At 40.5% G+C, this 23,351-nt stretch overlaps 1 protein-coding gene across 1 annotated transcript in view; it reads left to right on the top strand.

Moving 5' to 3' along the window:
• rnf145a (ring finger protein 145a) overlaps positions 1-23,351 on the top strand; it is a 116,119-nt gene that overhangs the window by 25,907 nt on the left and 66,861 nt on the right. Inside the window, exon 2 of the mRNA XM_041193622.1 lies at positions 22,694-22,802. Within this exon, the coding sequence (XP_041049556.1) occupies positions 22,694-22,802 (109 nt within the window). The remainder of the gene's footprint in view (positions 1-22,693; positions 22,803-23,351) is intronic.

Raw genomic sequence — 23,351 nt, 5'->3', positions numbered from 1 at the left:
TAGTAGGGTACTAAATTATAGACACCAGAGGTAAGGCAGGTTAAGGCAGTCTCAGTCAACTGGACCGCAGAAGACATGTTGGAGGAGGCTGGTGTGGTCAACTGTGAGAAAGGCTGCGGACAGGTTGACAAGTATGAGGAAGGACAGTGTGCTAGAGTTTCATAGGATGTCATTTGTGCCCTTAATTGTGACTTTCATTGTGGTAGGAGTGGAAACCTTATTAGAGAACCATAGAAAAGTTACAGCACAGAAAGGCCATTCAGCCCATCGTGTCTGTGCTGGCCGAAAAAGAAAAAAAATTGTAAAACGAGCTGCCCATTTTAATCCCATCTTCCAGCACCTGGTCTATACCCTTGCAGGTTATAGCACTTTAGGTGCAGATCCAGGTACCTTTTAAATGATTTGAGGATTGGGGAGGTTCAAACCTGCAGGAAAGATGGATTTGGGAGATGTCAGTATGGTCAAGGACTTCAGATTGCAAAGAGAGGTAGGGAGGTAGCTGGTATGGACAGTACTTTGAAGAGGTGGTTATGACGATAGAGTTGAAAGGGAGGGGAGCTGTACCTGTGAAGAGGGAACTGTTGGCAATATCAGCTTGCATAGGGACCTGGTAGGTAAGTTGATTGGCCAGCAGTTAACTTTGATAGGATTGAGGGAGCATGAAGTGGATGTTATGGATAAGTTGCTCTGAAAGGGTATGAGAGATGGTGAGAGTGTAATGAGAAACTTATGGTATAATGCTTGAACAGGGGAGAATCGACGGAAAAGTTTGGCTTAGCAGGCCAGTGAAAGGGCGTATGCGGCAGTTGGATAGGTGGTCCTCATCTTTCTGACAAAGAAACCCACCATTAAATGATTGAGATGTCCTAAAGCTTAGTTGAGGACTCAAACTCAGTGTTCAGTTGTTAAATATGCATATTTGCAGACACTGCCAAACTGGGCGAGAGCAGCACCAGGCATGCCTAAAAGTGAGGAGTTAACTTGGTGCAGCTACGATACAGAACTACATGCATGCTAAATAGTGGAAAAAGCAAGCTATAGACTAAGCTCAATGATCGGACAACTAACTGACCAGATCAAAGCTCTGCAGTTGCCACATCAAGTTGTGAATGCTGGTTGGCAGTTAAACAACTAACCGGAAGAGGAGGTTCCACAAACATCCCTATCCTCAATATTAGGGGAGCCCAGCAAGTTAGTGCGAAAGGCAAGGCTGAAACATTTGCAACCATCTTCATCCAGAAGTGACGAATAGATGAACTATCTTGGCCTCCTCCTGAGGCCCTGGCATCACAGGTGCCAGTCTTCAGCCTATACGATTTGTTCCACGTGATATCAAGAGATGACTAAAGGCACCGTGCCCTCCCGGTGCACAGTAGAACTCGAGGCTTGTGCTCTGGAACTAGGCTCACCTTAGCCAAGCTGTTTAAGTGCAGCTGCAAAACTGATCAGCCAGACCATATGGAAAATTGCTCAGGTATGTCCTGTCCACAAAAATCAGGACAAACCCAATCCAGCCAATTACCGCTCCCTCTTTCTACTCTCAATCATCAGTGAAATGATGGAAGATGTTGTTGACAGTGGTATCTGATGGCGCAGGGCGCACAGTCTCTGAATAAGGGCAGGTCATTTAGGACTGAGATGAGGAGGAATTTCTGCACTGGGGGTGGTAAATTTTGGAATTCTCTGTCCCAGGGCTATGGAGGCTTAGTTGTTGAGTATGCTCAAGACTGAGATTGTTAAATAAACTGAATAGATTGGGGGAGGGTTCTTGAGAGGGGATACGTAGGCTTACAAAGCAAAAGGATATGGCAGCATTGCAGGGCAGCTATTTAGGTAACAATACCCAGAGTGTGACAGGAAGGGTCAGAGTGTACAAACATAAAAAACAACAGTAAATAGGACAAAAGGGGGAAAAAATGGTAAAAAAGCAAAATTAATGGCTCTTTACTGCTCTTTACTTAAATGCATGTAGCATTCAGAACAAAATAAGTGAATTAACGGCACAAATATATATTAATGGGTATGATCTTAAAGCTATCACGGAGACATGGTTACAAGGAGTTCAAAGCTGGGAACTAAATATTCAAGGGTATGTGACTTTTCGAAAGGACAGGCAGGAAAAAGGGTGGTGGGGTAGCTGTGTTAGTATGAGATGGAATAAGAATGACAGCAAGAAATGATCTTGGATGGCAAGATGTGGAATCCATATGGGTGGAGGTAAGAAATAACAAGAGAAAGAAGACACTGGTGGGAGCAGTTTATAGGCCCCCTTACAGCTATACTGTAGGACAGAGAATAAGTCAGGAGATAATGAGGGCATATAAAAAAGCAATGCATTAATCATGGGTGACTTTAATCTTCATGTAGATTGGGAAAATCAAATTGACAGAGGTAGCCGTGAGCAAGAGAATTGAGAGTGCATTTGGGACAGTTTCCTAGAACAATATGTTGTGGATCCAACCCGGGACCAGGCTGTTTTGGATCTGGTAATGTGTAATGAGGCAGGTTTAATAAATGATCTCAGAGTAAAGGACCCCCTAGGAAACAGTAACCATAACATGGTGGAATTTAGCATTCAGTTTGAGAGTGAGAAACTTGGGTCGGAAACGACTGTGCTAAACTTAAATAAGGGTAATTACCAAGGAATGAGGGCAGAGTTGGCTGGAGTGGACTGGGAAAGGAGTTTAGCAGAAAAGGTGGTTGATGGCAGACATTTAAGAAAACAGTTCATGACTCAAAAGCAGGTTATATCCCGGTAAGGAAGAAGGATTGTAGGAAAGGGCTAACCCAACCATGTTTAACCAAGGAAGTTAAGGATAATATCAAATTGAAAGAAAAAGCATAGAATTTGGTGAAGATTAGTGGTAAGCCAGAGGATTTGGAAAGTTTTAAAAACTAACAAAAGATGACCAAAAAAATAATAAAGAGGGAGAAAATAAACTTTGAGGGTAAACTAGCAAGTAATATAAAAACAGACAGCAAGAGCTTACTTTTTATACATTTAAAGGACAGAGGCCAAAGTGAACTTGGGTCCCTTAGAGAATGAGGCTGGAGAAATAATAATGGGGAACCAGGAAATGGCAGAAGAGTTGAATAAATACTTTGCATCAGTCTTCACGGTAGAAGGGGGAAGAAATAAATACAATAGCTATCACTAGGGAAAATGTACTAGGGAAACTAATGGGGCTAAAGGCCGATAAGTCCCCTGGTCCTGATGGGTTTCATCCTAGGATACTGAAGGAAGTAGCTACAGAGACAGTGGATGCACTGGTGGCAATCTTCAAAGAAGCCTTAGATTCTGGAAAAGCCCCAGAGGATTGGAAAACTGCCAATGTAACATCCTTATTCAAAAAGGGAGGGAGACAAAAAACAAGTAACTATAGGCCAATGAGCTTAACACCTGTCATTGGGAAAATGTTGGCGTCTATTATAAAGGATGTAATAGCAGAGCATTTAGAAATGCATAATCTAATCAAGCAGAGTCAGCATGGCTTCATGAAGCGGAAATCAAGCCTGACAAATTTGTTAGAATTCTTTCAGGAAGTAACAAGCAGGATAGATAAAGAGGAACCAGTAGATGTAATACATTTGGATTTCCAAAAGGCGATCAATAAGGTACCACACACAAGGCTACGTAATATGATAAGAGCCCATGGTGTTGGGGGTGGTATACTAGCATGGATGGAGGATTGGTTAACTAAGAAAAGACAGAGTAGGGATAAAGGGGCCATTTTCAGGCTGGCAACCTGTAGCTAGTGGAGTGCCACGGGGATCAGTGTTGGGGCCACAATTATTTGCAATATATATTAATGACTTGGATGAGGGGAGTGAATGTACTATCGCCAAGTTTGCGGATGACACCAAAATAGTTGGGAAGGCAAGTGGTGAGGAAGACACAGTCTACAGTGGGATATAGACAGGTTAAATGAGTGGGCAAAAACTTGGCAGATGGAATGTGAGAAAATGTGAGGTTATGCACTTTGGCAGGAAGAATAGAGGAGCTGAATATTATTCATTCATAAAGCTGCAGCGCACAGGGGTTTGGGGGCCCTCGTGCATGAATCCCAAAAAGCTAGCATACAAGTTCAGCAGGTAATAGGGAGGGCAAATGGGATGTTGACCTTTAATTCAAAGGGAATGAGTATAAAAATAGGGAAGCCTTGCTAAAACTATACAAGGGCACTCGTTAGACCACACCGAGAATACTGTGGACAGTTTTGATTCCCCTTATCCGAGGAAAGATATAGTGGTATAGGAGGCAGTCCAGAGAAGGTTCACTAGGTTGATCATGGGTATGGAGGGATTTTCTTGTGAGGAGAGGTTGAGTAGGTTGTGCCTGTACTCATTGGAGTTTAGAAGAATGGGAGGTGACCTTATTGAAACATATAAGATTCGTAGGGGGCTTGACAGGGTAGATGCTGAGAGGCAGTTTCCCGTTGTGGGAAAGTCTAGGGCCAGAGGGCATAATCTTAGATTAAGGGGTCACCCATTTAAGACCAAGATGAGGAGGAATTTTGTCTCTGAGTGTAGTGAATCTGTGGAATTCTTTACCTCAGAGGGCTGTAGAGGCTGGGTTGTTAAGGATGTTCAAGGCCGAGATAGATTTTTAACCAGCAAGGGAATCGAGGGTTATGGGGTTGAGGATTATTGGATCAGTCATGATCTCATTGAATGGTGGAGCAGGTTTGAGGGTGGAATAGCCTAATCCTCCTGTTTCTTAGGTTGTCCCAGTGGCTTGTGTTTGTGTGATACCATGTAATATTCTGGCTAGAATTGAACCTGAGGTCTTCCACACAATAGTTCCCACCCTACCCCATATTATGGAGCTATCTAAAAATTCTTTAAATTCTTTCCTGACCTTATGATGCACCTTTAATAAATGAACTGAGTATGTACCCATGTTGTGGAAGGGCGGTTTGCTTTGCTGCATTCCACTCCTCTTTCATTGGTTACTGCACACCAATGATTTTTCAAAGAAAAGACAAGTTTTTGTCACTTGCACGATATTCTTTGTAGCAAGCTTGTGCTGCAAATGATTGGCTTTCGATGATTTTCCACTGTGTGCTGCTCATGTAACATTAATTTTTTTTTACAGAGGAACTGGTCATAAGCCCCATCAAGTCCTTGCTTTTTCACAAATCACCCAGAACTTCTCAATCACTCATCATATCTTCAGTAATGCAGCCCTTTTGTGGTCTTTGGTTACTTAAGATAGAATATCATTACCCCGGTATGGAAATATTTTCTGTTTTTAACTTTGGTTGACTAACAGTTTGCCTGGATCAATATTGTTGATTTTCTTCATAAAGTTCCAATTAATGCCAGCGAGCAATTCAAATGACCATTTTCACCATTGTCACAAGCTATAAGTTGGACAAAGTCAGTGAAAGGGGGCACAGATGAGGAACACCTTAACATGGGTTGAGCATGATACCCTTGTTGTGAAGGTGACTGAACTCCAATTTTGGAACACTCCTGTAATAGATTGGAGTAGTGTCAGGAAGATATAATAATTTTCATAATGTTATCTAGAATTTATTGCAAATGGAGTAATAGTGGGGTCTATGTCTTTTTATGTGTATGTGCCTGACTTAATTGAATTAAAGTCAACTGGTCTGAAGGCTTTGATGTAAGAAGAGAAGCTAGGTTTGAAATGCCAAATAGGTAAACATTGGTGCATTTGTAGAATGTGAGGTGTATAGGGAACATTTGCATTTTTAAATAAACCAGAGTAGCTTGAATTCAAAAGAGGGGGTGAAATGTTTCACCTAGCCAGGAGAAGTTAAGAAAGTGTGCGTATTTTTCGCAAAGATTACTGGTAAAATTGGTACTGAGATAGAATTTTATTATTAGAGAGGTAAAGCCCAAAGTCATAATGAAACAATGGTACTTGCATTCAAAGAGGAAAATATGTATAAAGGAGAGAAGGCTGTTCCAGGGGAAGGCATTCTAAGATCTAACAAGTGTGAAAAGCTTCCAGCCTCTAAGCTTTAAGTTGCTGTCTACACGAACTGAAGTGAAGAAACCTCAAATTGAATTCGACTGTTCAGGCTATTGTGTTACTTTCCCTGGGTCTTTTAGAATCTATGTGTTTTACTGTTGCCTTAATGAAGGTGTAACTGAGAGTTAAATTAACTAGGGGAGCTAGGAGTTACCGTAGCAATTTGTAAACCTATATATGTGCTTAAAATCTTTTTTATTTATTAATAAAGGTTTAATTTAGTTTTGTAAGAAACCTCAGCCTCAGTGGCCTATTTCCTGAATTCCAAGCCTGCATCTTGAAATAAGTACAAATTGCAAATAGTTGTGGCAGCTGCTTCAAGTTTCCCTCTGGGATTTGAGCAGCTTGGCATTTACCATCTGCTTGCCGTACCAAAATTGGGGGCTTGTCTGAGAATATTTGAGATTCCTTGATTGGTTTGGAGTTGGTGAATCTTATGAGTACGAGAAGCACTTTGAATTCAGGAGTTGGTGTGATGGATTTTTAAAGTGGTGCGACTGCAAAAATGGCTGTACCCATGGCTAAAACTTCTTTGGAAGTAGAAGATAACTTACCTGTAGGTGCTTTTTGTAACCCAATTGGAGTTATCAGATTTGGGGATAAGTTGCAGTTGAGGTTATCTGTAGGGACAATGAAAGCAGACAGAGTTGAGGTGATAACACAGCACTTAAAGTTGGAAGTGATACCTGACACTAGTGAGTCACAGCTGGAGGTAATGAGATTTCAGTTACAAATGAAGAAGCTTGAACTTGAACAAGCAAAGGAACTGAAAAACTTGAATTAGAGGCAAAGGAGAAAGAAATGGAAAGAGAAAGGGCATTTCAAATGGAGCAAGTGGAAAGGCAGGAGGAAGAAAGGAAGCTGTAACTGGAATTCCAGGCAAGAGAGGAGGATAAAGAAAGAGAGGCAAGGGAAAAAGAGAAGGAACGAGAAAGGGAGTACCAGCTTAAAAGGCTGCAAGTTAAAAAAGAGATCGCGGATTCTGAGGAAAGTTCTGATGATGAAAAAATCTTTAACCTACAAACCAGTGGGGAAATGTTTAAATTTGTACAAGCTCTTCCAAAGTTTGAGAAAAGTGATGTTGAAGCAATCTTTATTCATTTGAGAAGATAGTTAAATGGATGAAATGGCCACAGGAAAACTGGACATTGTTGTTACAATCCAGGTTGGTGGATAGAGCAAATGAGGTTTTTACTTCACTGTCAGAAGAAATGTCGGTGAACTGTGATGTGGTTAAGAAAGGCTATTTTGAGTGCATATGAGTTGGTTCCTGAGGCATGCAGGCAGAAATTTAGGAATATGAGGAAATAGCCTGGGCAAACTTGTATTGAGTTTGAGGTAGTAAAACAAAGTAATTTTGACCGGTGGATATGAGCATTAAAGATAGAAACAACATATGCAGCTCTTAGAGAAGTAATTCCATTGGAAGAATTTAAAGATTCAATTCCTTCGGTAGTGAGAACTCATATGGAGGAACAGAGGGTAAGTAAGAAAGCTCTTTACGGTAAGACAGCTAGCAGAGATAGCTGATGACTATGAGTTAGTTCATAGAGCTAAACCCTTTTTTCATCACCCTTCTAAATCAGAAAAGGATAGAAAGTGGGAAGGTGACAGGAAGGTGCGTAGTCACGGAAGAGGAGTAGGTGGAAATTTGCAGCAAGTTTTTTCTCTGAATAAAAAGGCAGGTGCTGAGGGTAGAAGTGACACTTGGAAATTGAGGTATTTTCATTGTAATGAAGTTGGACATTGAAATCTGTGTTGGAAGCTGCAGGGAAAATCTATTGAGAAGTTCTGGAAGTAAAAGTACTGTGGGTTCTGAGGTTCAGGCACAGGAAAAAAAACATTGGTTTATGTACAGGTTAAACAGCAAGAATCCGTGATGGGCAAACAAATGGGAATCTGTTCATAATTTACCCGAGAATTCTTCGGAGCAGGTTGCAGAAATGCTTAAAGATTTTCTATGCGAAAGGGAAGTCTTTCTATTTGTACAGGGTGGAGTAGGTAAAGATCTTAAAATTTTAAGAGACATAGAAGCTAGTCAATCCTTAATGTTGTGGGATAGTGACATTTGTTGTTCAGAGGGAGTATTGCAGGAACAGGTAATAATAAGTGGAGTTCATGACGATGCTAAACCTATTCCATTGTGGAAGGTAAATTTAAAGAGTAAGTGGAAAACAGGTGAGATGATTGTTGGAATAGTGGAAAAATTGCCCATTGTAGGGGTTCATTTTATGCTGTGTAATGATATAGCTGGGTCCCAGATGTGGGTGATGCCATTGGTAGTTGAGCAGCCTAAAGAAGTGTTTTCAACAGAAGTGTTGCAAAGAGAGCATCCTGGATTGATTCCAGATTGTGTGATAACAAGATCACAGTCTCATAGGTTCAAACAAGAAGAACAGGATGTTCAGAGGCAGAGGGAAGGTGTGGAAGTCCAGTTAGCTGGCACTGTGTTTGATAACTTTGTTCAGGAAGAAAGCCTGGAAGACAATGCAGATGAGGTGTTTAACTCAAGGCAGTTGGTAAAGTTACAGAAAAAGGATTTGCAAATAAAACAATTATATCAAACAACTTACTCAGAAGTAGAGGCAGAATGTATTCCAGAGTGTTTTACCTTAAGGGTAATGTTTTAATGAGAAAATGGCAGCCATATCATGTTCCAGCAAATGAGAGCTGGAAGGAGGTGCATCAGATTGTTATACCATTTGGGTATAGAAATGAAATTTTGAGAATTGCTCATGAAATTCCAATGGGGGGACATATAGGAATTAACAAGACACGGGTGAAAATACAGAAAAATTTTAATTGGCTTGGATTGCATAGGGATGTAGTCAAATTCTGTAGAACATGTCACATATCAGATGATGGGGAAACCACAAGCAGTGATTAAGCCAGCACCTTTAGTTCCAATTCCAGCACTTGAAGAACCTTTTACTGGGGTCATGATTCATTATGTAAGACCCCTCCCTAAGACTAAAAGTGGAAATCAGTATTTATTGACAATAATGGATGTGCCTACAACACATCCTGAAACGATATCTTTCAGAAATATACTACAACAGAAAATTATGGAAGAGTTAACTAAATTTTTAATAAGATATGTTTTACCTAAAGAAATACAGTCAGATCAGGTTTCAAATTTCATGTCATGGCTGTTTAAGGAAATAATGAACAGTTTGGGGATAAAACAATTTAAGTCAACAGCTTACCATCCTGAGTCACAAGGGGCTTTGGAAAGATGGCATTAAACTTTAAAAACTATGATGAGGGTGTTTAGTCAGGATTATCCACAGGATTGGAATGGTGGAATTCCATTCTTGTTATTTGCTATTATTTGACCCTAATGCATCGACTGGTTTTAATCTTTTTGAACTAGTTTATGGTCATGAGGTAAGGGGACCACTGAAATTGATTCATGAGGAATTGACGGGTCAAAATTCAGAAACTACTCTCCTGGATTATGTATCAAATTTCAGAGAGATTAGACAGTGCATTGAGTTAGCTAGGGAATGTTTAAAGATATCACAGCAAGTGATGAAAGTGAAGGCAGATAGGAAAGCTACAGCTCGTTGTTTTGTTGCTGGGGAGAAAATGTTGGTTCTGTTACCAACTGGGTTACTGGGTGACTCGTTAAAAGCAAAGTTTAGTGGGCCTTACAGGATTGAAAAGAAACTGAGTGAGGTAAATTATTTAATAAATGCTCCAGATCTAAGAAAAAAGCAGTGGGTGTGTCATGTAAATATGCTTAAAAAGTACTTTGACAGGAGGAGGACTAAAAGGAGGTATTAGTGGTGGTAGATAATGAGAAAGAGGTAGAAATGCAGCATTTTGAAATTGATCTTCCTCTAATCAAATTGGATAATAAGGGGGCACTTGAAAATTTTGATGTAATATTGAATTACCTTCGAGGCGAGTATCAGTGATTTGGATAAGCTATTTGTGGGAATAAGCTGGGGAGGATGAATTTAGCTATACGTGATGTATGTGTCGAAGTTTCATCTTTGATAATACAACATCCTTATAGATTAAATCTGGCAAAGTTATCACAAATACAGAAATAAATTGAATTTATGCTTCAAAATGGCATCATTAAGTCTAGTTGCAGTAGCTGGAGTTTGCCAGTACCAAAACCAGATGGAACACACAGACTGCGCGTGGACTATCGAAAGGTGAATGCGGTGATAAAAGCGGATTCATATCTTATATCACGGTTGGAAGATTGCATTGAGAAAATGGGAGAATTAAAATTTCTCACAAAGATTGACTTGTTAAAAGGATATTGGCAAGTACCTTTATCAGAGAGAGCAAAGGAGATATCGGCTTTTGTGACGCCAGATGGACTGTATCAGTTTAAAGTCATGCCTTTTGGTATTAACAATGCACCTCCAACATTTGAAAGACTGACAAACAAAGTAATTGCAGGTCTGAGCAATTGTGCTGTTTATATTGACGACTTGATAGCTTTTAGTCAGACGTGGGAGAAGCATTTATAGCGTCTGGAAGAATTGTTTTTTCAATCACAAGAAGCTAATTTGATGATGAACTTGGCTAAAAGTGAATTTGCAAAAGCACAAGTTACATATCTAGGCTATACCATTAGACATGGTAAGGTGGCTGCGAGAGATGTGAAAGTCAAGGCTATCATGGATTTCCCCGTGCCTACAACAAAGCAAGAAGTTTTGGGATTTCTGGGCACGAGTGGATTTTACTGGAAATTTGTACCAAATTTTAGCAGTGTGGCTGCTCCATTGACTGAACTGTTAAAAAAAGAACAAGACGTTTCAATGAACACAGTGTCAGAAGGCATTTGGCAGTTTGTAAACAGTATTAACTACAATACAAAAACAGAAATACCTGGAAAAATCAGCAGGTCTGGCAGCATCGGCGGAGAAGAACAAAGTTGACGTTTCAAGTCCTCATGACTCTTCCACAGAACTAAGTAAAATAGGAGAGGGGTGAAATATAAGTTGGTTTAAGGTTGGGGGGGTGGGGGAGAGAAGTGGGGGTTGGTTATAGGGACAAGCAAGCAGTGAAAGGAGCAGATAATCAAAAGATGTCACAGACAAAAGAACAAAGAGGTATTGAAGGTGGTGATATTATCTAAAAGAATGTGCTAATTAAGAATGGGTGGCAGGACACGCAAGATACAGATAGCTCTAGTGGGGGTGGGGTGAAATAAGACTAAAAGGGCATAAAAGGTATAGATTTTAAAATAATGGAAATAGGTGGGAAAAGAAAAATCTATATAAATTATTGGAAAAAACAAAAGGGAGGAGGAAGAAATGGAAATGGGGTGGGGATGGAGGAGGGAGTTCAAGATCTAAAGTTGTTGAACTCAATATTCAGTCCGGAAGGCTGTAAAGTGCCTAGTCGGAAGATGAGGTGCTGTTCCTCCAGTTTGCGTTGAGCTTCACTGGAACAATGCAGCAAGCCAAGGACAGACATGTGGGCAAGAGAGCAGGGTGGAGAATTAAAATGGCAAGTGACAGGGAGGTCTGAGTCATTCTTGTGGACAGACTGCAGGTGTTCTGCAAAGCGGTCACCCCGTCTGCGTTTGGTCTCTCCAATGTAGAGAAGATCGCATTGGGAGCAACGAATGCAGTAGACTAAGTTGGGAGAAATGCAAGTGAAATGCTGCTTCACTTGAAAGGAGTGTTTGGGCCCTTGGATGATGAGGAGAGAGGAAGTGAAGGGGCAGGTGTTGCATATTTTGCGTATGCATGGGGAGGTGCCGTAGGTGGGGGTTGATGAGTAGGGGGTGATGGAGGAGTGGACCAGGTTGTCACGGAGGGAACGATCCCTACAGAATGCCGCCGGGGGGTGGTGAAGGGAAGATGTGTTTGGTGCTGGCATCATGCTGGAGTTGGAAGAAATGGCGGAGGATGATCCTTCGAATGCGGAGGCTGGTGGGGTGATAAGGGGGACCCTATCATGTTTCTGGGAGGGAGGAGAAGGCGTGAGGGCGGATGCGCAGGAAATGGGCCAGACACGGTTGAGGGCCCTGTCAACGACCCTGGGTGCAAACCTCGGTTAAGGAAGAAGGAGGACATATCAGAGGAACTGTTTTTGAAGGTAGCATCATCAGAACAGATGCGACAGAGGCGAAGGAACTGAGAGAATGGGATGGAGTCCTTACAGGAAGTGGAGTGTGAGGAGCTGTAGTCGAGGTAGCTGTGGGAGTCAGTAGGCTTGTAATGGATATTGGTGGATAGTCTATCACCAGAAATTGAGACAGAGAGGTCAAGGAAGGGAAGGGAAGTGTCATAGATGGACCATGTGAAAATGGAGGGGTGGAGATTGGAAGCAAAATTAATAAATTTTTCCAGGTCCCGACGAGAGCATGAAGCAGCACCAAAGTAATCATCGCCGTACCAGAGAAAGAGTTGTGGGAGGAGGCCGGATTAGGACTGGAACAAGGAATGTTCCACATGTCCCATAATGAGACAGGCATAGCTGGGGCTCAGGCGGCTACCCATAGCCACACCTTTTATTTGGAGGAAGTGAGAGGAGTTGAAGGAGAAATTGTTCAGTGTGAGAACAAGTTCAGCCAGACGGAGGAGATTGTTCCGGCCTCCGGTCAAGGAAGAAGCTGAGAGCCCTCAGACCATCCTGGTGGGGGATGGAGGTGTAGAGGGATTGGATGTCCATGGTGAAGAGGAGATGGTTGGGGCCAGGGAACTGGAAATTGTTGATGTGACGTAAGTTTTCAGAAGAATCACAGATGTGAGTGGGAAGGGACTGGACAAGGGGAGAGAGAAGGGAGTCAAGATAACAAGAAATGAGTTCCGCGGGGCAGGAACAGGCTGACATGATCGGTCTGCCGGGACAGTCCTGTTTGTGGATTTTGGGTAGGAGGTAGAAGTGGGCCGTCCGAGGTTGGGCGACTATCAGGTTGGAAGCTGTGGGAGGAAGATCTCCAGAGGAGATGAGGTCGGTGACAGTCCTGGAAACAATGGCTTGATGTTCAGTGGTGGGGTCATGGTCCAGGGAGAGGTAGGACGAAGTGTCTGCGAGTTGACGCTGATCCTCTGTGAGGTAGAGGTCAGTGCGCCAGACAACAACAGCACCACCCTTGTCAGCGGGTTTGATGACAATGTTGGGGTTGGACCTGAGAGAATGGAGTGCAGTAAGTTCAGAGAGAGACAAGTTAGAATGGGTGAGAGGAGCAGAGAAATTGAGATGACTAATGTCACGCCGACAGTTCTCAATGATAAGATCAAGAGAAGGTAAGAATCCAAAGGGAGGGGTCCAGGTGGAGGGAGAATATTGGAGGTGGGTAAAAGGATTCGTTGAATGGGGAGAGGACTCCTGCCCTAAGGAGTGACCCCGGAGACGAAGGCGGCAGAAGAAGAGTTCAACATCATGCCGAGCCTGAAATTCATTGAGATGATGGCGTAAGGGTATGAAACTAAGTCCTTTGCTGAGCACTGAACGTTCAGCGTTGGAGAGGGGAAGGTCAGGGGGTATGGTGAATATACGGCCGGGGTTGGGATTGGAAGATGGGGTGGGGTCGGAGGGACAGGCAGGGGTGGAGGGTCCTAGATGGAGTTGTTGGAGCTTGCGTTCCTTAACACTTGAGAAAAAGAGAAAAAGTTTCTTGTTTATATAACTACAACATCAGTTTTGGCAGTACCCAAGTACACCAAGCAATTTAAGTTGGCCGTTGATGCAAGTGGTATAGGCATTGGAGCCGTATTGTTTCAAGAAGATGGCATGGAATTGAGAAACCGATAGGGTATTTTTCACGAAAGTTGAATGTACAACAGAGAAGATATTCAATGATCGGAAAGGAAACTTTGGGTTTGGTGTTTGTGTTGCAGCATCTTGAGATTTAGGTTGTAAACAATTGGTCAGAAACAATTGTTCGAGACAGAAATGCAAGGTTTTTCAGATGGAGTTTATTACTGCAACCATTTAATTTACAGATTATTTTTTGTGGCTGGACAAGAAAATCTGATTGCAGATGCATTGTCAAGAGTTTGAAGCTTAAAGGGAAAATTGGACATTTGAAACATTTGAATTAGACTGATTTCTGTTGGTACAAAGGGTTTAAAAATATATTATGTTAATATGCATCTGGAAATGTATAAGTATTTGGATAAGTATAGGAGGTAGTGTAAGATAGGTTAATAAAATTAAGCTGCCTTTTAAAATTATGATGGTTCATTTTTCAACAAGGAGGGGGATGTCAGGAGCCGTATTGTTTCATAATGTTGTTTGGAATTTATTGTGAAGTAGAGTAATAGTGGGGCCTGTGTCTATGTATATATGTGTCTGTGTGTGTGGAACTTAATTGAATTAAAGACAACTGGTCTGAAAGCTTGATGTAAGAAGAGAAGCTAGGTTTGAAATGTGAAATTTGTAAACATGGTTGAAATTTTAGAATATGAGGTATAAAGGGAACATTTTCATTTTTAAATAAACCAGAGTAGCTTGACTTCAAAAGAGGGGGTGATATGTTTCACCTATCCAGGAGAAGTTAAGAAACAAGTGTGTTTACTTTTCCCAAAGATTACTGGTAAACTTGGAGGTAGTATAAGTTGGGATAGATTTTTATTATTAGAGAGATAAAGTCCAAAGACATAATGAAACAATGGTATTCGCATTCAAAGGGGAAATTTTGTACAAGGCCGAGAAGGCTGTGTACAAGGGAAGGGATTCTAAGATCTAACAAGTGTGAAAAGCCTCCAGCCTCTAAGCCTCAAGTTGCTGTCTACACGAACTGAAGTGAAGAAACCTCTTTATGAATTTGACTGTTCAGGCTATTGTTACTTTGCCTGTGTCTTTTAAATTCTGTGTTTTACTGTTGTCTTCACGAAGGTGTAACCGGGAGTTAGATTAGCTAGGGGAGCTAGGAGGTACCATAGTAGTAATTTGTAAACCTAAGTATGCGCTTAAAATCATTTTATAAAATTCATAAATGTTTAGTTTTGTGAAAAAATCCTCTGAGCTTTGGTGCCCTTTTTACTGAATCCCAAGCCCGCATCTTGAAATAAATACGAATTGCAAATAGTTGTGGCAGCTGCTTCAAGTTTCCCTCTGGGATTTGAGTAGCTTGGCATTTACCATCTGCCTGCCATAACATGAAGCATCAAACATAAAGCTGTGTTTGTACGCCTGTGATCTCCTTTTCAGTTCTGGTTGCCTGATGCCAAAGCCAAGGAGAATACCCTAAGAATTGCAGTGCTTTGCTGATCCATCACACGCTCACAATGAGGTTTGACTTGATATCTGTATCTATTTACAGTGCATTCTCTGAAGATTTCCATATGAGCAGCAGTCTGAATTCCAGGTGTCCGTTCTGTTTCCAAACCCTTTTTTGCATTCTTCTTACCACCTGAGTGATCTATTCCGAAATTTTGACATGGCCTTGAGTTCAGCACCAACAGCAGTCATACCACCCACAGCGTCACAAGCCTCTGTTTGAAAAAACAAGTCTATATTGCCATATCTCTAAATCTTACATACATATGCCTTTTTATGCATCCCTCAACCATGGAGACCAGTTTGTTTTTGTCTGCTCTGCTGCATTTCTTCATAGTGCAAAACAATTGTTAAATCATGTCAAATTTTTCATATTTGTATTTCCTCCTGCGAAGATTTTGTAAGATACATTCACTAACATCTTGACTTTTAAATTCTAGCCACTTTGGACAAAATCCTGTATTTGCTTAGTTATGGCCTTATCTACTTGCATTACTTTTGTAATGTTGTGAACCTGATCTCTCCCCACCACCACCCCCACCAAATTGCACTGCTCTTCTACATCATTTCAAATATAATTACTTTATGATAAAAAATATACAGCACTATATATTTACTGTGGTTGAATTTCCTCAACCACTGTTTAGTTAATTCCACCATTTTGCCATTATCCCTTTGCATCTTCCATTTGCCTTTAGAATTATTTCTTTTGCTTCCTTGTTTAGTATTGTTTGCAAACAACCTGGATATCACTCTCACTAGCATTATATCCAGATCATTCCAGTGTATGAAAAAGAGAAGTTGCTCCAGACCAGAACCCTCTGAGACAGTGCTGCCTACTTATAACATCATGTCTAACTTAAGAGCAGGTTGTCAAACTGGATCTGAGTTTTGCATGGAAAGACTTGTTGAGTATGGTCAGTACTCCATGTACTGTTGTCTAAAGTTAGATGTGATTCCTTGTTTGGACAGCACTTACGGAACAATCCAGAGTGTGCTAAGAATTACACTAACTGTTCTAAGATTATCAGTCGGGCTTGCAAATGTGGCTTCCTATGCTTGCAAGAAGCGACATATTGATCCACAGAGACCTGTCCTTTGCAGGCAAAAGGAACAGGCAATGTGTATTTTTTTTAATTAAACAAAAGATATGGAGGACAGTGGCTCTCTGGTGGATTCTCCATGGCAATGTCTTGACTGATCAGTTGACCTGCCAACCAATTAGCACCTTTTCTCATGCAGTCCACAAGATAGTGATGGTTTGGGATCGCATTTTCTGCAGGAGTTTCAGCTCCGCATGGTAGCTGTTGGCCGCGGCCAGTGGCGAGGAACACCAAGGGGCATGTATGTGGAAGATCCTGAGCATTGTCGGCCAGTTGAGCATTGTCGTTGCTATTCCTGGCGTAACTGTCTGTATGTTGAACTGCTACTTTAAGACGCAGCAGCACAGCCATGAGAGGTCAGAGTTTGTTCCTTTTGAGCACCTCCGTATCAGGAACAAACCATTCCCTTGGGGTGATGGAAAGCGCACACTCCTCCACAATTCCCATACTAATCTTCTGCCCACTGGGTGGGAAGATACAGAGGAACACTGACATTTTGGAGCAGGGAAGACTGGCCCTGAGTTGATGGGCCATTCCTTCAAGCCTAAGAATTATGTAAATGTGTGCATTATTTTAAAAAATAAAGACAGAAGAATTATGAAACAAGTGTTCATCTTTGATAAGGTAACAGCCTAATAAATATACTGTGGGGAAAAAATTGTCGCTTCCTTTGAAATTTGCTATTCTTGCAACTGTCCTGATGAGTGCAAGATGAAAAGCTTCAACAGCATGTCTCTTTTTTCTTCAGCAATACCTAAGTTCTGTCCTACCAAGCAACAAAATTAAGTTTTTTTTCAGAATTTGACATTTAAGTACAAACCATTATAATAATTTGAATGTGGACTTCCAATGTAAGTAGACACTCACATTGTCACTGTGCAAACTGCTGTGTTTATTGTAACATTTAAATTAAAAGTAAAGGCTTTTAAAGTTGGATCATAAAACGCATATGGCACTATTCTTTGGGCAGTTGAATCTTGATTGAAAACCACTGATTGCAGACATGCTGTTCTCCCAGCATGATGGCCCTGACTTTATTACCTCAATCTCCAGAAAACCAGTGGCACCGTTGACTCAGTTTTTCATTGACCTTCTGATCTGTCTTCTATTTGATGACCATTCCTGAATGTGCTGTGGGAATTCCTGTACACTTGTTGTGATATAATGTTATTAGGGTTGTCCCACTCCTGTGTGTAAACTATGTCTAGTCAAAGTAGCACCAAAACATTGCTTTAGACAACAGCATGTGAAGGTAGCATTACCTCCCAGAGCTTAGTTAATGAGGTAGAAGAACCTGTTGTTACATGGAATGGTTTAGGATAACTGTCACCATCCTTTCCACTTCCTAAGCTGCTTAAGAATTTGATTGAGAATTTTACTACGCATAGAATTATAGACACAAGTTTATATTTTACTATGGTTTAGCACTTGCATATACCAACTGCCTATAACAGTATCCAACAGGATTGTTGAACATTACTTTTGGCATATTGATATTGCTCTTGCTTTGATCAGTAACACCCAAATGTTGTGTTAGGTAATTAGTTGCTTCGGTTTTGAACGTTAGGAAGAGGAGGAACAAGAAAGAGTTAAAAAAAAATTAAAAATTGGTATCTGGTAGAGCATTACAGTAAATATTTTTCTTAAATGAAAAAACTGAAGCCCTCCTTTTAGAGTGCTTTTTAGATTGTGATGAGTTAAAGATACCGTGCAGAATTTAATTTTATGTTTATTTGAAGTTAGATACAGACAAGAATTACTCAATTCAGATTTCTTGGCTTATGTTCTCTATGTCGGCCAGTTTTCAGAACTTGATTTGAGTGTTTAGTGACCTCAGTAATTTGTAGATTCACAGTGGCATAGTCGTGCGTATTAAAGCTGCATTATTCCATTTGAAAGGATTCCTTGTCAAATTCATGGTGCCTGAGTAAATCAATCACTGATGTCTATGTACTGAGGGGGTGTTAGAAATGGAATGTCCTTAGTACTGATAAATAAGATATTCCCAGAGCAAAATGGAGCTGAATCTTTTAAGAAAACTGATTCTTTTTTAAGAAAAACTAATTCACATAAATATAAAAAGGTGAACTCTGTCTTGGGTATCTAAATAACTCAATTTATGGAAGTCCTGAAACTTGCCACCAAAGGCTATCATGATTTCCCATTCTAGGTCTGTTGGTACACTACAAATGGAACAATGTTTCTATGTTGTAGATATCTAGTTCAGAGTTTTTGTTGCTACACCAGGCATTGAAAGTGCCCTTATGTCAACCTGTGCTGTATGGCGTCAGAGTAAAAGAACCCTTTTCTAAATGACTACTTAGCTGAAACCTCTTTCGAGTACAACCACGTTTCCATCTGTTTGAGATGAAGTTACATTGTTTCATAGTTTGCCATTGTGAGATTTGAACTCTTGATACTCTTTTTTGAGTAAACCTGTTTCCATCTGTTTCAGATGAAGTTACATTGTTTCATAGTTTGCCATTGTGAGATTTGAACTCTTGATCTTGGGGTTACAAACCCAGTACCATAACCACTTGGCTATTTAGGCCAAGCACTACTTAGCTGAACTTGCACATCATTGATACCCCCTAAACCAGCAATTCTCAAGCTTGTTCAACTGTAGACCACTCAGTGGAGCACAAGACCCTGTTGATCAGCTCCCTGTCTAACACCACCTGCTTTCACTTGCCACCGAAAAAAAAAACTCATTAGGATTACTGGGAATTTATGAGAATTATGGATATAAGATTTAATAAATTTATGTGCATTAACTTTTTAAATTAAATATCATTAGTAAATTAATTCATGCAAATGTATTGACATTTTGCTATAAACATTAATACTACAAGAGATCACATTTATTTGAAACATTCTAGCATGTTATAAAATCATCTCAATCTTCTGAGAAATTAATAATACTTATATCTCCATTAATCAAAATCAACAGGAATGTAAACCTTGCTGATAAAACAAAATTGTTATTAATTGCACTTATGACAACTCATGCTGTGCATGTGGGAGCCTGTCTGCTTGTGTAACATGGGTAGCTAGCACAGATGAGAGTTCTAGCCTGTTCTCTCATATGGTTTCAACTGTAGGGTTACGCGTCAGTGACTTGTATTTTGGACCAGCACGTTGATCAAACCTAAGCAAGACTCGGAAATATCAGGACCCAATGAAGACATATCTACAAAAGAGGATCGTAATTGCTTTGGGATTTACAAAGCCTGGTCTGACGTCACTTGGTGCTCAGGTGCTGTAAACAATAGATCCTACTTAGTTGATCATTCAAAATTTGAAATTAATTGTTACCATTTCTTGTCTTTTTTCAAGAAGGAGTTAGATTTCGCTCTTGGGGCGAAAGGGATAAAAGGATATGAGGAGAAAGCGGGAGCAGACAATTGAGTTGGATGATCAGCCATGATAATGAATGGCAGAGCAGGCTTGAAGGGCCGAATGGCCTATTCCTGCTCCTAATTTCTATGTTTGTCATGAATTTGAGGCCCACGAGCAAGATTTTTTTTTGTTTCACATTTGGAGACTTTGTTCCATTTGTCGTGGAGAATTTCCAAAAAGTCAGCTATTTTGTGTGTTTATAACTTAATTTTGACTTGCCAAAATTAATGACTTGTAGAATGCACATTGGCCAAAGTCCACTTGGATAGGTTCACCCTGGGCCTTGAGAGAGATTTGTGTTAGCTTTGGCAAGGTTATAAATTTCACTTTCAGTTCCAATACAATTTTATTAAATCCATAAACTTTCATTAGTGAGTAAATTTACCTACAAATTTCAGAACCGAACCATCTAGACCTAATGGCTCCAGGCTCAATCCCTGACTTAAACTAAATTGGTTGCTTATTCCAGGAGCAGGACTTGGGAAGGAAAGTCAGCCAGGATGATGAATATTCCTCCTCTAAATTGCTAGCTGTTTTGGAAAGTGTTCCTGTTCAATTGGGCAAGGAAAGATTCAGATTCTCCAATGATGCCCTTTGTGATTGAATACTCGACGGTCTGTCGAGGCTTGTACCCAATGGGCACTTGGGCAAGGTGCTGGGGGGATAGATAGGCTTTAATGGACCAATGATTTAGTAGGAATCAGAGGTTTGGGAGGGAGACATTGTAGGAGGAACCATTGAATGGGGATGACTATATCAAATCAGATTATGAAGAAGACAGAGCTGTACTGTGTTTTGAAATATAATCTTTCTGTATTTTTATCAATTTTAGGCCATTCACTATGAATGTTTTTGTTTGCACGATACTGAAAAGAATATTGAGGGAAAAAAGCATGCTCTTGAAGCTTTGTCTTGCAGTCATCAGGACAGATGCAAGAATGCCAAATTTCAAAGTCTAATGTTAAATGTGATTCTATGATTAGACCACACCTATTAAACTATCCTGAGTGTGCTACACGAACAGCAAATTTAAGATTATCATTCCGGCTCGTAATGTGGCTCACTTACACTTGCTAGAAGCTATGTACATTCACGTGCCAGGGGCCTGTCCTCTGCAGGCAAAAGGAATATGTCCAGGCTTTGCAATTTTTTTTGAATAAACAAAACCATGGGGAACAATAGCACCCTGGTGCATATGCCATGGCAACATCTTGACCAATCAGAGCCAACTTGCCATTCAGTTAGCACCCCTTTTCTCAAGCGGTATAAATTGTTATTTCTTTTGAAATTTGGCATTCTGCGCCTGCACTGATGAGTACAAGATGAAAAGCTTCAGCAGCATATATCTTATTTTTTCAGCAATACCCAAGCTCTGTACCACCAAGTGACTATAAAAAAGACAGTATAAAAGAATTGTACCCTTTGTGTGGGGAGAAGTGAGACAGCTATTTTCTAGAACTTAATTTCACTGGGAGTTTACCTGCCCCCACTTGCCTTGCTTGGAAAATTGTCAGCTTGTTACTGAGCAAACAGTTCAGCTTGTTTAATTGATAATGTAGGGAAGCTTGTCACTCTGAGGGTAAGATCAAAACTAATTGTCTATAATTGTCACAGACATTAAAGATAGTGTTACACCAAGCCTTCATTCCAGTAGATTTTATTTCAGACCTGGCCTAGTAAACACCCGGACTGACAGGAACAATGACACACCCTAACCATTGTAGTGATAGAAATTGAGAGAACGTATTGGGTGCTTTGGAAAAGACTCTGGTCTCCTTTAATCTGGAATTATTGCTTGAATCTTGAGTGTTGCTAACTCTTGATGTTCTGCAGTCCATTTTTGGGTGTTTGAGAACATTTGGACACAATGCAAAAGGCTAACTATTCACTTGATTCTTATATCAACATGATCCAGGAAATCATTCAATTTATTGAACTACTTGTGTTTCATGATTTCTGTTTACATGGTGATAGAAGAAGCCTTATCATATAATCGTAGAATGAATGCAGCACAGAAGGAGCTCATTGAGCCCGTCATGCCATGCTCGCTCTCTGCAAGAGCAATTCACCTTGTGCTATGTCAGGAAGAGCAGGGTTCTAACACTGACCCCTTGGAAGCTCCACTATAAACCTTCCTCCAGTCTGGAAAAACAACCAAACACCACTGCTCTGTTTCCTGTCACTCAGCCAATGTCATATCTGTGTTGCTACTGCCCCTTTTATTTCGTGAGCTCTACCGTTGCTTACAAATCTGTTATACTGCATTACATTAATTCACAAAACTACAGGTCTTGTTGATTTTTATTTGGTTTCAGGTGGGACAGAAGAACCAGAATACTGGAGACCATGTAACATAACTTGACATTCACATTAATTGTTGTTGCAACACTTGACTCATTTGAACTCCTCAGGATCCGTTGTCAGTTTAGACCGGTGGATTCTGCTCTGGCTTCATAGTGAAGGGGTGGGGGATCAGTTTTAACTAAAAGTTGACATTGGAGTCTATTTTTTAAACCAAGACTTTAGGAGAATGAAATAGGTTGCAATGGCATCTGTGAGACCCTTTGTTGAGATGAAAGGGTTAGAAGTACTGGACGTTAGGGGATCCCTTTGCTTCGTCAAGTAAGACATGGGGCAGCATAATGTAATAAGTTATGTTAATAAGTTATGTTAATTGAACTAGTACATTTAATCACTATTTTGTACGTTGACCTTTGAGTAAAACCTTGCAATTAAGCTGCTTAACTGTTCGAACCAAGACTCACCTTGTTTGGTGTTAACCTAATCTATCTTTGGAGAGATTGAAGAAATAAACCTGCGAAAGACATAGAATCCTCTTGTGTCAAGGGTAGTCTTGATACATCCCTGGGTTGTGATATCATAAGTAGATTGAGAGCTCCCAAAAAAGTAAGACGCTTAGGTCTCTTGAAGGAAGCTTACTGTTGTGTTGCTGTGATTGAATGTGTTTCTTTTTTTTATTGTCTTTCAGGTTATATAATAAGCCTCGTTCTCCTCACATTGCCTCGTCAACACTTGGTCCAGCTATATCTGTATGTTTTGACTGCGCTACTTTTGTATGCTGGGCACCAAATTTCTAGGTAAGAATCATTGGAGTGTTCAGTTCTGACATTGATTTAAAAATTGCTTGTTTTGTGTAGAATTAAAATAGGAAGAATTAGATGTTAGACAATGACCTGTCGTCTCTGGAACCCAGTTTAAATCCTGGTTGGATAGATGGGATCATGATTGTCTTTGCTTGCCGCTATTCTTAAATGACACGAGTTGGATAATCTGAGCTACAGCACAAAATTGCCCCTTTTTGAGTATGAAATGACAAAAAATTAGCAGTCTCTCTCAGACCAGGATTGAGAGTGGTAAATGAAAAATCTATCATTCAGCGTATTGGTACAGGGGGAACTATTTTTTTCTGTGATTGGAGCTGAGGCATATTGGGTCATGTGGAGGCAGCTTTGCTCCGTAACTAACCACACTTCAGCTGATCTGAGTATGTAATGTTGTCACTGGGTTCTTAAAATAAAAGCTGCTCCCCAGTATTCTGTCATCTTAAGTATGGACAAAATGATGAAAAAAAAATGTTAAAATACCAACTCTTAAGCTCTTGAAAATTAACAATGTTACCATTATCT

This window comes from Carcharodon carcharias, chromosome 8 (assembly GCF_017639515.1).
Source record: "Carcharodon carcharias isolate sCarCar2 chromosome 8, sCarCar2.pri, whole genome shotgun sequence".
NCBI classification, from domain to species: domain Eukaryota; kingdom Metazoa; phylum Chordata; class Chondrichthyes; order Lamniformes; family Lamnidae; genus Carcharodon; species Carcharodon carcharias.
Note: the sequence above shows the minus strand (reverse complement) of the source record. Positions and strands in the feature narration are given on the sequence as shown.